The 12630-nt window shown below is 45.0% G+C and overlaps 1 protein-coding gene across 1 annotated transcript in view; it reads right to left on the bottom strand.

Annotated features, from left to right (window-relative positions):
* RAB8B (RAB8B, member RAS oncogene family) overlaps window positions 1–12401 on the bottom strand; it is a 56086-nt gene extending 43685 nt beyond the window's left edge. Inside the window, exon 1 of the mRNA XM_034994762.1 lies at window positions 12207–12401. Within this exon, the coding sequence (XP_034850653.1) occupies window positions 12207–12330 (124 nt within the window). The 5' untranslated portion in view covers window positions 12331–12401. The remainder of the gene's footprint in view (window positions 1–12206) is intronic.
* Window positions 12402–12630: the final 229 nt, after the last annotated feature.

The raw sequence follows: 12630 nt of genomic DNA, 5'->3' as shown, positions 1-12630 counted from the left end.
TGCCACTTTTTCCTCTTGGATGCTGGTGGCCTGCCTCTCGGAGGCCCTCAACTCTGCTCCTAATCTTCTAGGAGCTCGGAGAAACAGATGACCACTGTAAAAATCCAGAATGCAATGAGAGAGAGACCCAGGGGCTCCCCTAGCAGGCAACTTCATGAGTTTTAGCAGATGGGACTTTTTTTTTTTTTAATATTTTATTTATTTGACAGAGAGAGAGACACAGCGAGAGAGGGAACACAAGCAGGGGGAGTGGGAGAGGGAGAGAGAGAAGCAGGCTTCCCGCGGAGCAGGGAGCCCGATGCGGGGCTTGATCCCAGGACCCTGGGATCATGACCTGAGCCGAAGGCAGACGCTTAACGACTGAGCCACCCAGGCGCCCCAGGACTTTTTTTTTTAAATCAAGTTTAGCTCCCCGGGCCTTTCTGCTTTTTGGCTCACCGGGCATTCTGGAAACTCAGGATTAGCAAACCAATCAGGTGTTAATCTAGTCCACAATGTCCCTGTGATTCTGAGGAAAACTGCCAACCAGGGCTTTACAAACAAAACCCAGAGTAGGGCCGATTTCACCCCGGAAAAACAAAGGACAGGACAGGCTAGCACAAAGTTTAAACTTAATTTGTCAAAGGAAAGAAGCTGACAATTAAAGCAGCTACGCCTAGCACGTTATAGTCTAAGGCCAACAACACACAAGCAGAACAACCAACGGCCCCATGCGGAGAGGCAGCGCTGCGGTGCTGCTGTAATTAGTTCCCTTCCCACAAGAGAGCTGGATCCATAATTAAACTCTGTCCCTCCCTGCCCCCAGTCTGCTGCGCACATACTTGACTGCTTCCTAAGGGACTACGTTGGAGGCCAGGCGACAAGCCCAAACCACAAGCCCACTGACCTCCCGGGGCCAATAGGCAAGGCGATGCCTGTTGGCGTTAGCCAGACGGGAGCGCGTCTGCGGAGAGGCTGATTTCACCCTTCCGTGCAACACACTTCTCAAATCACTTTACACACTTGTGACAGACCACGGAAAGGGACTGCTACTACAGTCTCAGTGCCGACACAGTCAGTCCCACGGAGAACTCGGGGGCCCGATGTGGGAGGAGCAGGTTGGTGTACAGAGAGTGTGGTCGTGGCCCCTCTAAGACTTACTTGATTGATCAAGTCAATTACTCTCTCAGAACCTTAGCTTCCAGAGTAGGGAGACAGTAAGCTCTATCCATAGATGCCATTACTGAGGAGTTTAAATAGAGATACAAGTGAAGGCACGTTGTGAACCTAAGGGTCCCAGGGAGATAAGAGGCAACTGATACTGTCTGTTAATCTAACTGGTGTCCTGCATACAATCCCCAGTGACTCCCGCCCTTCTCAGGACAAAGTCCAGACCCTCGAGCAGGTTTAAAAGTCCCTCACAACCTGCCCTCTAATTACCTTCAACTTCACCTCCCACCTCACTTGAGGCTTCAGCCGAACAGGATGTCTTTGAGTTCCTCCAGAGGGCTGTGCCGTCTGGTGCCCCTGCGGCCGGAGCCCGCCCTCCCCGCACTCTCCCATTCTACCCAACTAAGTCCTCCTCCAGGTTCTGATTTTAGCTTAAAGGCCATTTCCTCCTCGAAACTTTCCTCTACCTCTCCTCCACGCTTTCACAGCCTCTTCTATTTACCGCTTTGGAGTCCTCTTCATCATTGTGTTAAATTGCCCGGATACTCGTTACTCTTTCCCCTCTCAGAATTTTGTGGACGAAACCATGTTGCTGAATGAGTGAATTTAGTGAAAATAAAAATGACTTAGTGTCTTCCATTAGTAAATGACTAACAAAACCTCTGCAGTTCCCACCCTAAACTTTATAAGCAACCTCACCCCACTGCCAGCCTCCCCTTGTAACCGATAAGAAAGCAAAGATCACGAGAAGAAGCTACAAGGTTTGACCAAAAGCAAATGGTTAATCAAGGGCAGAGATGTGCTTGGACCCTGTATCTCCTGGTTCAATCCCTGAATTTTCTCCTACAAAATGTTGGCTATGTCCAGATTTTATGCTATACCACTGGCATCTTTTCATAGCAAGAGAACTGAAGGCAGAGGAGGTGTAAGAGAAAAGAGACTCGAAATTGGTCCAAAACCTGATGCTCAAGGCCTGGCTCTGTGGGACCTGGCCATCTCCATGCCTCCAGGCCTCGGGCCCCTCATCTGTCAAATGGAAGTTTAGCACCAGCAAACCTAAGCAGCAAAAATGTTCTTGGCTTTTTAGATTATTTTTCACCTACCTCACCATGTTTTATGTAAAGAAAATGAGATAATTTGAAAATACTTTATTCATCTCTTCTCAAAGACATATTTTTCCAGCTTTTCATGTGGTTAATTTTTTGGTGACGTTTAGCTTTATTATTCAAACCAAAGCATTTTCTAGAGGGGAGGAGAGGCAGAGGGAGAGGGAGAGGGCAAGAGAGAATCTTAAGCAGGCTCCACACCCAGTGCGGAGCCGGAGATGGGGCTCCATCTCAGGACCCTTTGATCTCGACCTGAGCCGAAACCAAGAGTTGGACACTTAACCGACTGAGCCACCCAGGCGCCCCGAACCAAAGCATTTTTTAAGGACAGGATTCAAATTCATTAAGCAATCTCTTTAGGACTACAAAAAGTTTAACCAATTTACAAGATCAACACAGGTTTGGCTGGAATTAACTAGTGCTACTATTTCTTCCTGCTGTCTTCATGTCATCAAGACACCAGCGGTCACCTGCAAAAAGAACCCTTGCCCATAGTCATTAACTGAAGAAAAAAAGGACAAACCCTTTTTTCTTTACAGACACTACTTGATTTCATAGACTCACAGAATGCTGCAGCCAGAAGAGACTATGAAAACCATCGAAGCCTGTATCTGCCTTTCACAATGAGAAACCAGGCCCAGGCTAATTCCTTGGGAGGGGCATAAGCAGAGCTGATTGCAAACACACACCAATTGTTTTTCAGAGTATTACACATTTTGCAATAATAGATGATTTGAACAAAAAATGTGGTAAATCATAGACTGAGATCACAACACAAATTTAAAATGTAATGGTATTTGTCAAAGTTGAAGGCTGACGGGCCAAGATAGAGGCACACCTGATATTATGTATGCATGTTTTAAAATTTGATTATAGGGGTGCCTGGGTGGCTCAGCTGGTTAAGCATCTGCCTTCGGCCCAGGTCATGATCCCAGGATCCTGGGATCGAGCCCCACATCGGGCTCCCTGCTCAGCGGGGAGTCTGCTTCTCCCTCTCCCTCTGCTCCTGCACTCTCTCTCTCTCTCTCAAATAAATAAATAAAATCTTAAAAAATAAATAAATAAATAAATAAAATTTGATTATAATGGAATTTTCTGGAAGTGAAAGAGATTATTTTGCTTGTCCCACCAATTTTCCATGCTTCTGTAAGACCAGAAATTTTCAAAACAATAGTAAGTAGACAAAAGGGGAAATGCACTCACTCAAATTATTTGTTTGTGGACAACAACCTAATCTGTCACTGTTCATTACTGGCTGTGACTGAGACAAGCACCACTTTTTTACTAACTAGTTCTAAACAATACAAGACAGCAATGAAGTCAAAAGTCACTATTAATCCTCACACCCTTTTATAATTATTTCTTTTCTTAAAGATTTTTAAGTAATCTCTACACCCAATGTGGGGCTTGAACTTACAACCCCGAGATCAAGAGTCACACACTTCTCCGACTGAGCCAGCCAGGTGCTCCAGTCTTCACACTTACATGCAGAAGTTTCTAACTCCTTCCCAATAGTTTCTCCAACTACTAACAAAAGCAAAAAGAAGGAGCAGCCAAAGAAATGGACAGGGGTGGAGGGTAGAATGTTGTTTTCATTCTTTTCCTCTTCCCAATCCAACCCTTCTCCCCAAACCCTGGTAAGGTTGAGGTGTTAGTGGAGTCTGAACTGAGACAGTGGTCTGAATCATTCCAAAACCGAAAGAGTTAACTCTCAATAAGAAATTGTTTTCCATGCCATCTCAAGATTTTATTCAGAGACCTTTAGAAAGGAAAAAGTAAAAAGTTCTTTGTTGAAAACCATAAACAGTTACCCCATCCAAATTCAGAGGCAACAAACAAATTACAGTAGGGTTAGTCACTGACCGCTCACAATGCAAACCCTTCTATTTATTTTTTGTGATGGAGCTTGTGTACTCGTGTGTATGAGATTAGAATATCTTGTAATACCTATTCCAGATAAATTTTGCATAGGGCCATAAGAAACAAACTCTTACAATTCAACTCTTAAATAGATCACCCTATACTTCATGTCAAAACGTGAGTGTGTATTTTAGAGTGTTCCTCCACTTCATATATCAGGAAAACATTTATAAGTAATTAAAATAATCACTGACCAATAAATAAATAAATAAATAAATAAATAAATAAATAAATAAATAATCACTGCCAGGTTCTTTGCCAAAATATGCAAAATCACAATGGGCTGCGGGGAAGTCATACCAGTCCCAGCTCCACCAGCAGAAAGTTATGCAACACGACACACTGCTTGACCGCTTCGCAGCTGGTTTTCACCGTGATGAGGTGGGATTCCATCCCTAACCCGGCTTTTGCAAACAAAGTGCTTGGAAGTCCTGCAATGCTAGCACCAGGTGGCAACTAGCACTGTCCTAGCCTCTCTCTCAGGGAGAGCAAGCCTAAATTTGATCAACATGAAGACAGAGAGAGCTTTAGCATTTTTCCCCCAGGAACCAAGAATTAACATTCTGGGCTGAGGAAGATGAGTGCTACTTGGAAAATGTCGGAACGTTCAGCAACAGGTAAATCCCAAAGCGCCCAGTCACACCAATGCAGAATGCTACAGGTAAGACAGCGAGAAAATAGGTATTTCATCATAGCCAAGTAACAGGTCTGCTGCAGAGAACAGTTTCCAACTGCCCCTACCACTTTATGTGGCTTCCCAAAGGAAGTCCTGGGTAATTTAAAAAAAAAAAAAAAAAAAAAAAGGCAGACATTTCTTCCTCTAGAGACAATCAGGTACCTACTTCCTTGAAGGTCCTTTTTTTTTTTTTTTTAAAGATTTTATTTTTATTTATTTGACGATAGAGAGCACAAGTAGGCAGAAAGGCAAGCAGAGGGAAAGTGAGAAGCAGGCTCCCCGCTGAGCAGGGAGCCTGACATGGGGCTCGATCCCACGACTCTGGGATCATGACCTGAGCCGAAGGCAGTCGCTTAACCGACTGAGCCACCCAGGTGGCCCGAAGGTTCTTATTAATTCAACTCAAAATAAGAAAAATCCCCCGACACAAAACGAGCAGAGGAAAAGCACACATCTCCAGATACAACATATCCAATTATCATTCAAGTTGAGTCCTAAGATGATGGACAGCAAACCTATTCACTTGCAAGAAGAGATGGCAAATGTGTAGGGCAAAGGCACGCACCCTCTCCCTCCACCAGTGCGGCGGAGGTCGGGGTCCCTCACAGCCCTTGGTCTCGCTGAGCTCAGTAGGCTACACCAGGCAGCGCTGCGTGGGGGTGTATGTGGGGGGGGGGGGCGCCACTGGTCCCGCCCCTGCCCAGATTCGTGCTGAAGTCTGGTTCATCCCAGCTTTGCATATTCCTCAACATACACTGCCCAAATACTGAAATGGGTCTTCGAAGAAAGCCACTTCATGACAGTAAAGCCCTTCATTTAAGCCATAAAGTGGTCATTTTTTTTCTACCTTCTGTAATTTTAGAAAGGTCCTAGGAACAGAAAACCTAACTGTAAACATTCGTTTTACTCTAGACCTTATGCCATTCCAGTGACATACACAAGAAGTTCTATACAATAAGTGTTTATACTCATCTCTTTAAAAACAGAATTTGGCTTTATTCAACCCAAATGCGCAGCCCGGTTCCAATCCACTCACTACCCTGTCGCTCAAACAAGCGCTGGGCAGAATACAGACACAAACAGAGCTCCATCTGCTAATTAAAACTGGGCATGAAACTGTTAACAGGCATCTGTTGCATTGTTTGAAGCTAATGGGCAGAGACAAAGCTGCCATGGCTCTTCTACAGCAAACCCAGTGATTTCACTCATTTTCTATTTGGTATTTATGTCAGTGGGGGATTGGAAGCCGGGTGTTAAACAGCTTATTATGGAGACTGAAATTTAAGTGATATCTTACCTAGTCTAAAACATCCCTTTAAAACCGATAATAGAAAGATATATAACATTTTATGCTGAGGAAAATACCATTCTTGCGTTAAGAATTCCAATTAAGCACTTCTGATTGTTATCTCAGACATAATCTAATTATAATACCATGAAAGAGAATAATAACCAAAATTCAAGCAATGCTTTATAGCTCATATAGGGCTTTCACAATTCATCCACCAAGCCATTCACGCATCCAGCTGATGAGTCACTTAACATGGGCCTTGGAAATTTAAAAGGTGAATAAGGCTTGATTCCTGCCCTAGGGAATTCACAGCAACCCTGAAAAGTTGGTATAATATTATCAGACTCTATTACAGATGAAGGAACTAAGGCCCTAGAAGGACAAGTGACTCACCAAGGCCAGAAAACGAGGAATGCCAGATGCCAGGACGTGAACTGACTGCAGACCCCACTGCTCCTCTTAATTCACCACGCTCTCTCCCTAACACCAGACATGGAACAGTCCACTTCACCGCTACTTCCATTTCAGAAGTTCCCTATGATGTTACGCTCCACGGTATTACTCACCACCTGAAATCCACTTCTCCATCCCCCCCTCCAAGCTTCTCCTCATCCTGCATGAAATCTCTTTCCTGCAGAACCCTCTAATTTCTAATAATACACACAAGAGAGTTGATCCCCAGAAAGGCTCCGTGTGCAGGCAGGCAGGCCTCGAGGAGACCCAGCCTCAGGCCGTGCCAGCTCCCCCCCACCCCAGCCCCGGGTCGGTCTTCTGCTTCTGGTTCCATGGTTCTTTTCAGATCCAGTTATCGGACTTCATGCAAAAATCAACTGCTACATTTTTCCTGGTCTCCAGAAGCTAGACTTATTTCCCTCAAAGACAATATCCAAACCTATTTCCCTCTAGCTCTCTCAGTGGGTCCAAACAATCCTTGCACTGCTGCCCAGACAACCTCCTCCCTGATTTGCTTCCAGGCAGAACAACTGGCAAAACGCTTTTTTGTAAAGTACGCTTAGTCTTAAAACATATCCAGTGTATCCAAGACTCAGTTTCCCCACACCCACTCTCTATTTACTGAAGGGCTTTTCTCATTCACTAGAACACTAATTGAGAAGGTTAAGTTTAACCCTTTATTATCAAGCATTAAGCTCTACTTTTGCTGAAACCGTATTGTTAGGAAAGCTATCGCTTAGATGGAAAATCTCCTGACAGCTTTGAGAGAACACAATGACATTAAAATAAGGCTTTATGTACAAAGTGTTCAATCTGAAGTTGCATGTTCCTTGCATATTTCTGTTTGAGAGGCTGAAACCAAGGAAAACAACTATGAAAATTAAAATCCACTTGCTCTACGTATCTGGATGATGCTCAGCCAAATGTTGATGACAGCTTGGATAAAAATGTAAATATGACAAAGTTTGTTTTTCAGTCAATAAGTCTTGATAACAGCCTTGAATTGCTACCAACCAAAACCAGTTTTTAATTTTAGGCTGGGGTCGACAAACTTTTTCTACAAAGGAACAGTTAGTAAATATTTTTATAAGCTTTGTAGATCCCATATGGTCTCTGTTGTATATTCTTCGTTTTATATTTTAATAACCCTTTAGAAATGTTAACTAGTGTTCCAAAGGCACAAAAACTGCAGGCCACATTTGGTCCCGGGCCATACTTTGGCAACCCCTGATTTTAGGAAAAGTGAATCCAAGCAAAAAATGCAACGTTACAGAATAAAATACCTAAAAGCGCTCTGATGAGACCAGGCTGCAACAATTAACCAGCATACTGCTATTAACATGATTTCATTAGCTATTTTGCACGTGGAAGGAATTTTAATGACAGGATGCACTTTGATCTCCCAACCTGTAACTAGGGACACAAAAGAAAGGGCAAAGGACGGCTATCATATGCAGAGTTATCCCAGGAGAAATTCCTCACAGCAGAGCATAAAGGCAAAATCTAATTCCTCCCCGGAAAAGGGGGCGACTTGGATTTATGGGGCCGATCAGACTGAGGAGAATTAGCTGCAGCTCAACTGTGAGAAGTCACACAGACTTGAATTGGGGGCTTCACGAGAAGTTCTGCTACAACCAGCTGTGCGATCTGTGTCAACTTAACCTTAGTTTTCCTACTTATAAATTGGGGCAGAGGTAGAAAGTCGATAATCTCCAACTCTTTCTGCTATCAACTATGACTAGACTAAATAATGAAACCACTCAGGAAATACCCTACCAGGAAGAGGGGGGAGGGCAGGGGAGAGACAGCGATGGGAAGAGGCTCACGTTGTCCAGTTAGGGCTAGGTTTTCTCTTTCTGTTCTATCAGCACCTTGCTCAGTACAGGCCATTCCAAGGTGTTGGTACGGCCTCCTACCAATAGTCAACTGCACCCACATCCCACAGGAAATATAATGCACAGCTGACTGTATTACTGTTTCCTGGCTGTCTTAACATCACATCTTACAGACATTTAAAACATTATGATTATGTAGGAGGTTTGGGGGAGCTCATCGAAAAACTTTTTTTCAGGGGCACCTGGGTGGCTCAGTCGGTTGAGCTCCTGCCTTCCGCTCAGGTCATGATCCCAGGGTCCTGGGATCGAGCCCCGCATCGGGCTCCCTGCTCAGCGGGGAGTCTGCTTCTCCCTCTCTCTCCCTCTGCCCCTCACACCACCCCCCACGCCCACCCCACTGGTGCTCTCTCTCTCTGCTGTCTCTCTCTCTCTCAAATAAAGAAATAAATCTTAAAAAAAAAAAAAAGAAAAAAATAGAAAATTTTTTTTCAGTTCTCAAACCTTTGAACTGAAACGCTGGTTGGTCCTAGGCACTAGGCCTATAATTTCAAATGGATACATCATCCCTACTCAATAGTTAACGAATATTACCTGACTGATACACTTCAAGATTCCCAATGGGTTCAGGTGAAAGATAACGCACCCTCCACCACCCCCAAGAGCAGAAAGGAAATGTGGGGAGATGGGATCTCAGAGAAGGTAGCAGAACCTTAGAGAAATGAGAAGAAAGTACTCATGAGACAGCCGTATCTGTAATCAAAATGACTGTCTCCTTCCTTTCATGATGGCCGAATCACTACCAAACAGGATCTAAAGATGGCAGATGCCTTTTAAAAAAAATGACTTAACTTTGACAAAGTAATATTAAGACTAAACATGTATCTGCACGGGAAGAAACAAGCACACATGCATATCTACCAAATCTCACACACACAAACCTCAGGTGTTAAGAAATGGCTTTTTCCTGTGATGCTGACCTTATCAGGTTTAGTGAGCAAGGCTGTGGCAGACTCTGTCAAAACCCAGTCAGAAAAGCCCAGGAACTTATACACCTAGGTACCTCAAAAAATAATTATGTCTGCGGAGGAGATGGACCACCAACTCTTACCTCAACAACTTCAGATCACCAGCAGACAGGGGAGAGGGTTGTGGGGAGTGAGCATTGCTGCTAGACATGGGGACACTCCAAGCCTACGACTGCGGTTAGTGAACGTGTGGAACTTTTTTTCACTAGAATGGTGTTAATATTCACCTTCTTTTCCCAGCTTAATTTCAAATGCAAAGCATTAGGTTTCAGGTAAAAAAAATTTTTCTGCTGTTTGAAAGCAGTACCACTTCCTGTCGGGCTCTGTGGCTAAATAAGACGCATGGATTTCCCCTCCTCCAGGTCAACTGAAGACACAGCTCATAGCCTCTTTTAACCACATCCACCCCACAGAAAATACAAAGACCAAGATCACATTTGAGACTCATCCCAATTAACGTCTACCTTATGTTCCACACAGTTTCAGGACACTGGTTTTCCTGCCTTCACAGCTGCAATCCTTCACGGAACCAATTTCAATTAAAAAAAAAAAAAAAAAAAGTCCCCACAAGAAAGATTCTAAGCCATCAGCATGAAAAGTAATTTTTAAAAGCTACTATCACAAAAGGAAGCAGATACCCTTACAGGAAATGTGGGACAAAAATTAAGGCCAAAAAAAAAAAAAAAAAAAAGGAAGCTAATAAAGCTATTTCAAATGAGCAAAAGTCAGCCAAGGAGCTTAACAGAAACTACATCAGCGAGACTCACTCACTTTTGACACAGGAGAATGCTTCTGGGAGGGTCACACGAAGAATGGACAAAAGGCTACCCACTCAACTTGTTAGAAATTGTCCTTTACCATCTGGACTGCACTATGCATTCAACAATGTAAAAGATTTATTCGGAGTGTTGAGATTAGTACCAGCATCCAAAACTAACGTCCTTTAGTTGCTGTGACAGCTCCCACCAAATCTCTTAGGAATATACTTGAGACATGACATTTAAAATCTGCTTCCTCAGAAAAGAAAAAGTCCCACTCAAGAATGACTGCCAAGAACTTGCAACTCAAACTTCCCTAAACCCAGACATCATAACACTGGGGAGGTTTCAGAGCACTCAATCCATCTGAAAGAGGCCAGAACAAACAAACATAGACTTCCCTAGTTCTCAATTTTGAGAGCGCTCTATACCCAAATATTCTTTTTTTTTTTTAATGGTAAATTATCCTTAAAACACACAATATTCAAATACAATTGTTACCATAGCACCATAATAATCCCAGAAATTCACGGTGACATATGCTATAAGAACCATGTGAAAGGTGCTTAAGTGAGCTACTATTAGAAACCACAAACATCACCCAGACAACCAAAAGCTAAGATTCTTAAGGTACTTAATTAACTGCAGCTATTTAACAAAGGAAATGATGTTAAGGTCACTTGTGCAGGCAGCTTAAAACCAGCTTTGATTTGCTCTTCAGTTTATGCTAAGTTACCGATCTCCTTACCTGAACACAAAGTCTGCCAGGACAAAAGTAGAAAGGACAGCTCCCCGCCAAGATCAGGAAAAACGATTAATCAATTCAAAGTAATTGGGGGGTACACTGTATGTTGTGATTCATTTAGCAAGTAATAATTAAAACCAAGGCAAAACGCATAGGGAGGCAGGCAAAATGTAAGATGAATTCCTCCACTGAGAAGTTATTAAACATTCAAGCCCAAGAATTTACAAAGTTGAGAAGTGATGCTTCTCAGGAGATGGTAGTAAAGGAGTGAACCCTATTTTCCTGACCACACCACTCCAAAGAGTCACCAATTCTCTTAACACCGGTTAAGGCTCACAGAACAATTTAATACTCTGTAGACATTATTCCACCATTTGTCCGTTTTGCTCTTTCTCCTGCACTTGAGCCAAAGGAAAGGGAGAGAGAAAATGGTAACCAGGGTTCCCAGTTATTGGAGAAAGTCCTGTGCCCCACGCTTTCTTCCACTTCCTCTCCCTTTCCCATTTTCTCTGTCTTCTCTGCTCAACCTCTGGAGTGTATATTCTGCTTCTCTTTTTCCTTTCTATCTCACACCCAGCTTTCCTTTACTTTCTCACCACCTGTCCTCGCTCTGACCTCTGATCCCCTGAACTCTTCTCCCCATCCTGCAATTTTTGTTTTGCCCCTCCCGTGACAAGAGATACAGACCTCTTGTGGCCAGTGCCCCCCATCCCTCACCTCCTGATCACTCATTCCTCTGAATTCCCTTCCGATTGTTGGGTTCTCACCTCTCTTGTCCCTTGTCCTCTGTTCTTTTACTTCACGTCCCTCCCATTCCCCCAAAGCTTCATTTCCCCCTTCCCATTTCCTTCCTCTTTCCTGTCTTTTAATCCATTTCACACCCACTATCCCCTTCTCTTTCTCCATGAGATTTCGTGTCTCCCGTCCCCCACTTTGTCCCGCTAAGACCCTTCCCTGTCACTCTCCCAGCCCTCTCATTTTCCCCAATACCCCGAGTCCTTGTTGCTCTGGTTCTCCTTCCCCTTCCTTTGCCCCCAAGTTCCCTCTTCACCCCCCCTCCCAGCCTCACGTCCCCGCCCGCCCCTCTCCCTCACTCCTTCAGCCTCTCCTACTGCCCTCGCCGCCCTGCTGTCCCCAGGGTCCCCTCCCTGGGGCTCCCAAGCCCTCCTCCAGCCCGCTCCCCGGCCCGCCTGCACCCGCCCCCCATATCTCCCTCACTCCCCGTCCCGGCCGCGGCCCCTCCCTCACCGATGGTGGAGATGAAGGTGGTGTTGAAGGCATCCTCGGAGAAGCGGAACAGGAGGCAAGTCTTGCCCACCCCCGAGTCGCCGATCAGCAGCAGCTTGAAGAGATAATCGTACGTCTTCGCCATCTTCTCGCTCCGGCCCTCTGACCCGGGAGCGAGAGAAGCGGCGGAGAGAGGCGGGGAGGGGGCCGCGGGCGAGGGGGCGTGTCCGCCTAGCCACGGCCGCTCGCCCCGCCCTGCGACCCGCCCCTTCCCTTGGAGAAGGCCTGCGCGCCCCGCCCCGCGCGGCCAATCCGCGGGAGCTTCGTCATCATCGCCCGCGTCCCAGGGTTAGATGGGACTTGTAGTTCCTTGGAGGAGCCTCGGGCGTGCCCGACGTCGGCTGTCCGAGCAGCCCCAGGGGATAAAAGAAGATCCGCGCCTTGC

Source organism: Mirounga leonina, unplaced genomic scaffold, assembly GCF_011800145.1.
Source record: "Mirounga leonina isolate KUSES-001 unplaced genomic scaffold, KU_Mleo_1.0 Mir_91, whole genome shotgun sequence".
Lineage (NCBI taxonomy): Eukaryota > Metazoa > Chordata > Mammalia > Carnivora > Phocidae > Mirounga > Mirounga leonina.
The sequence above is the reverse complement of the archived record's forward strand: the minus strand, read 5'-3'. Positions and strand labels throughout refer to the sequence as shown.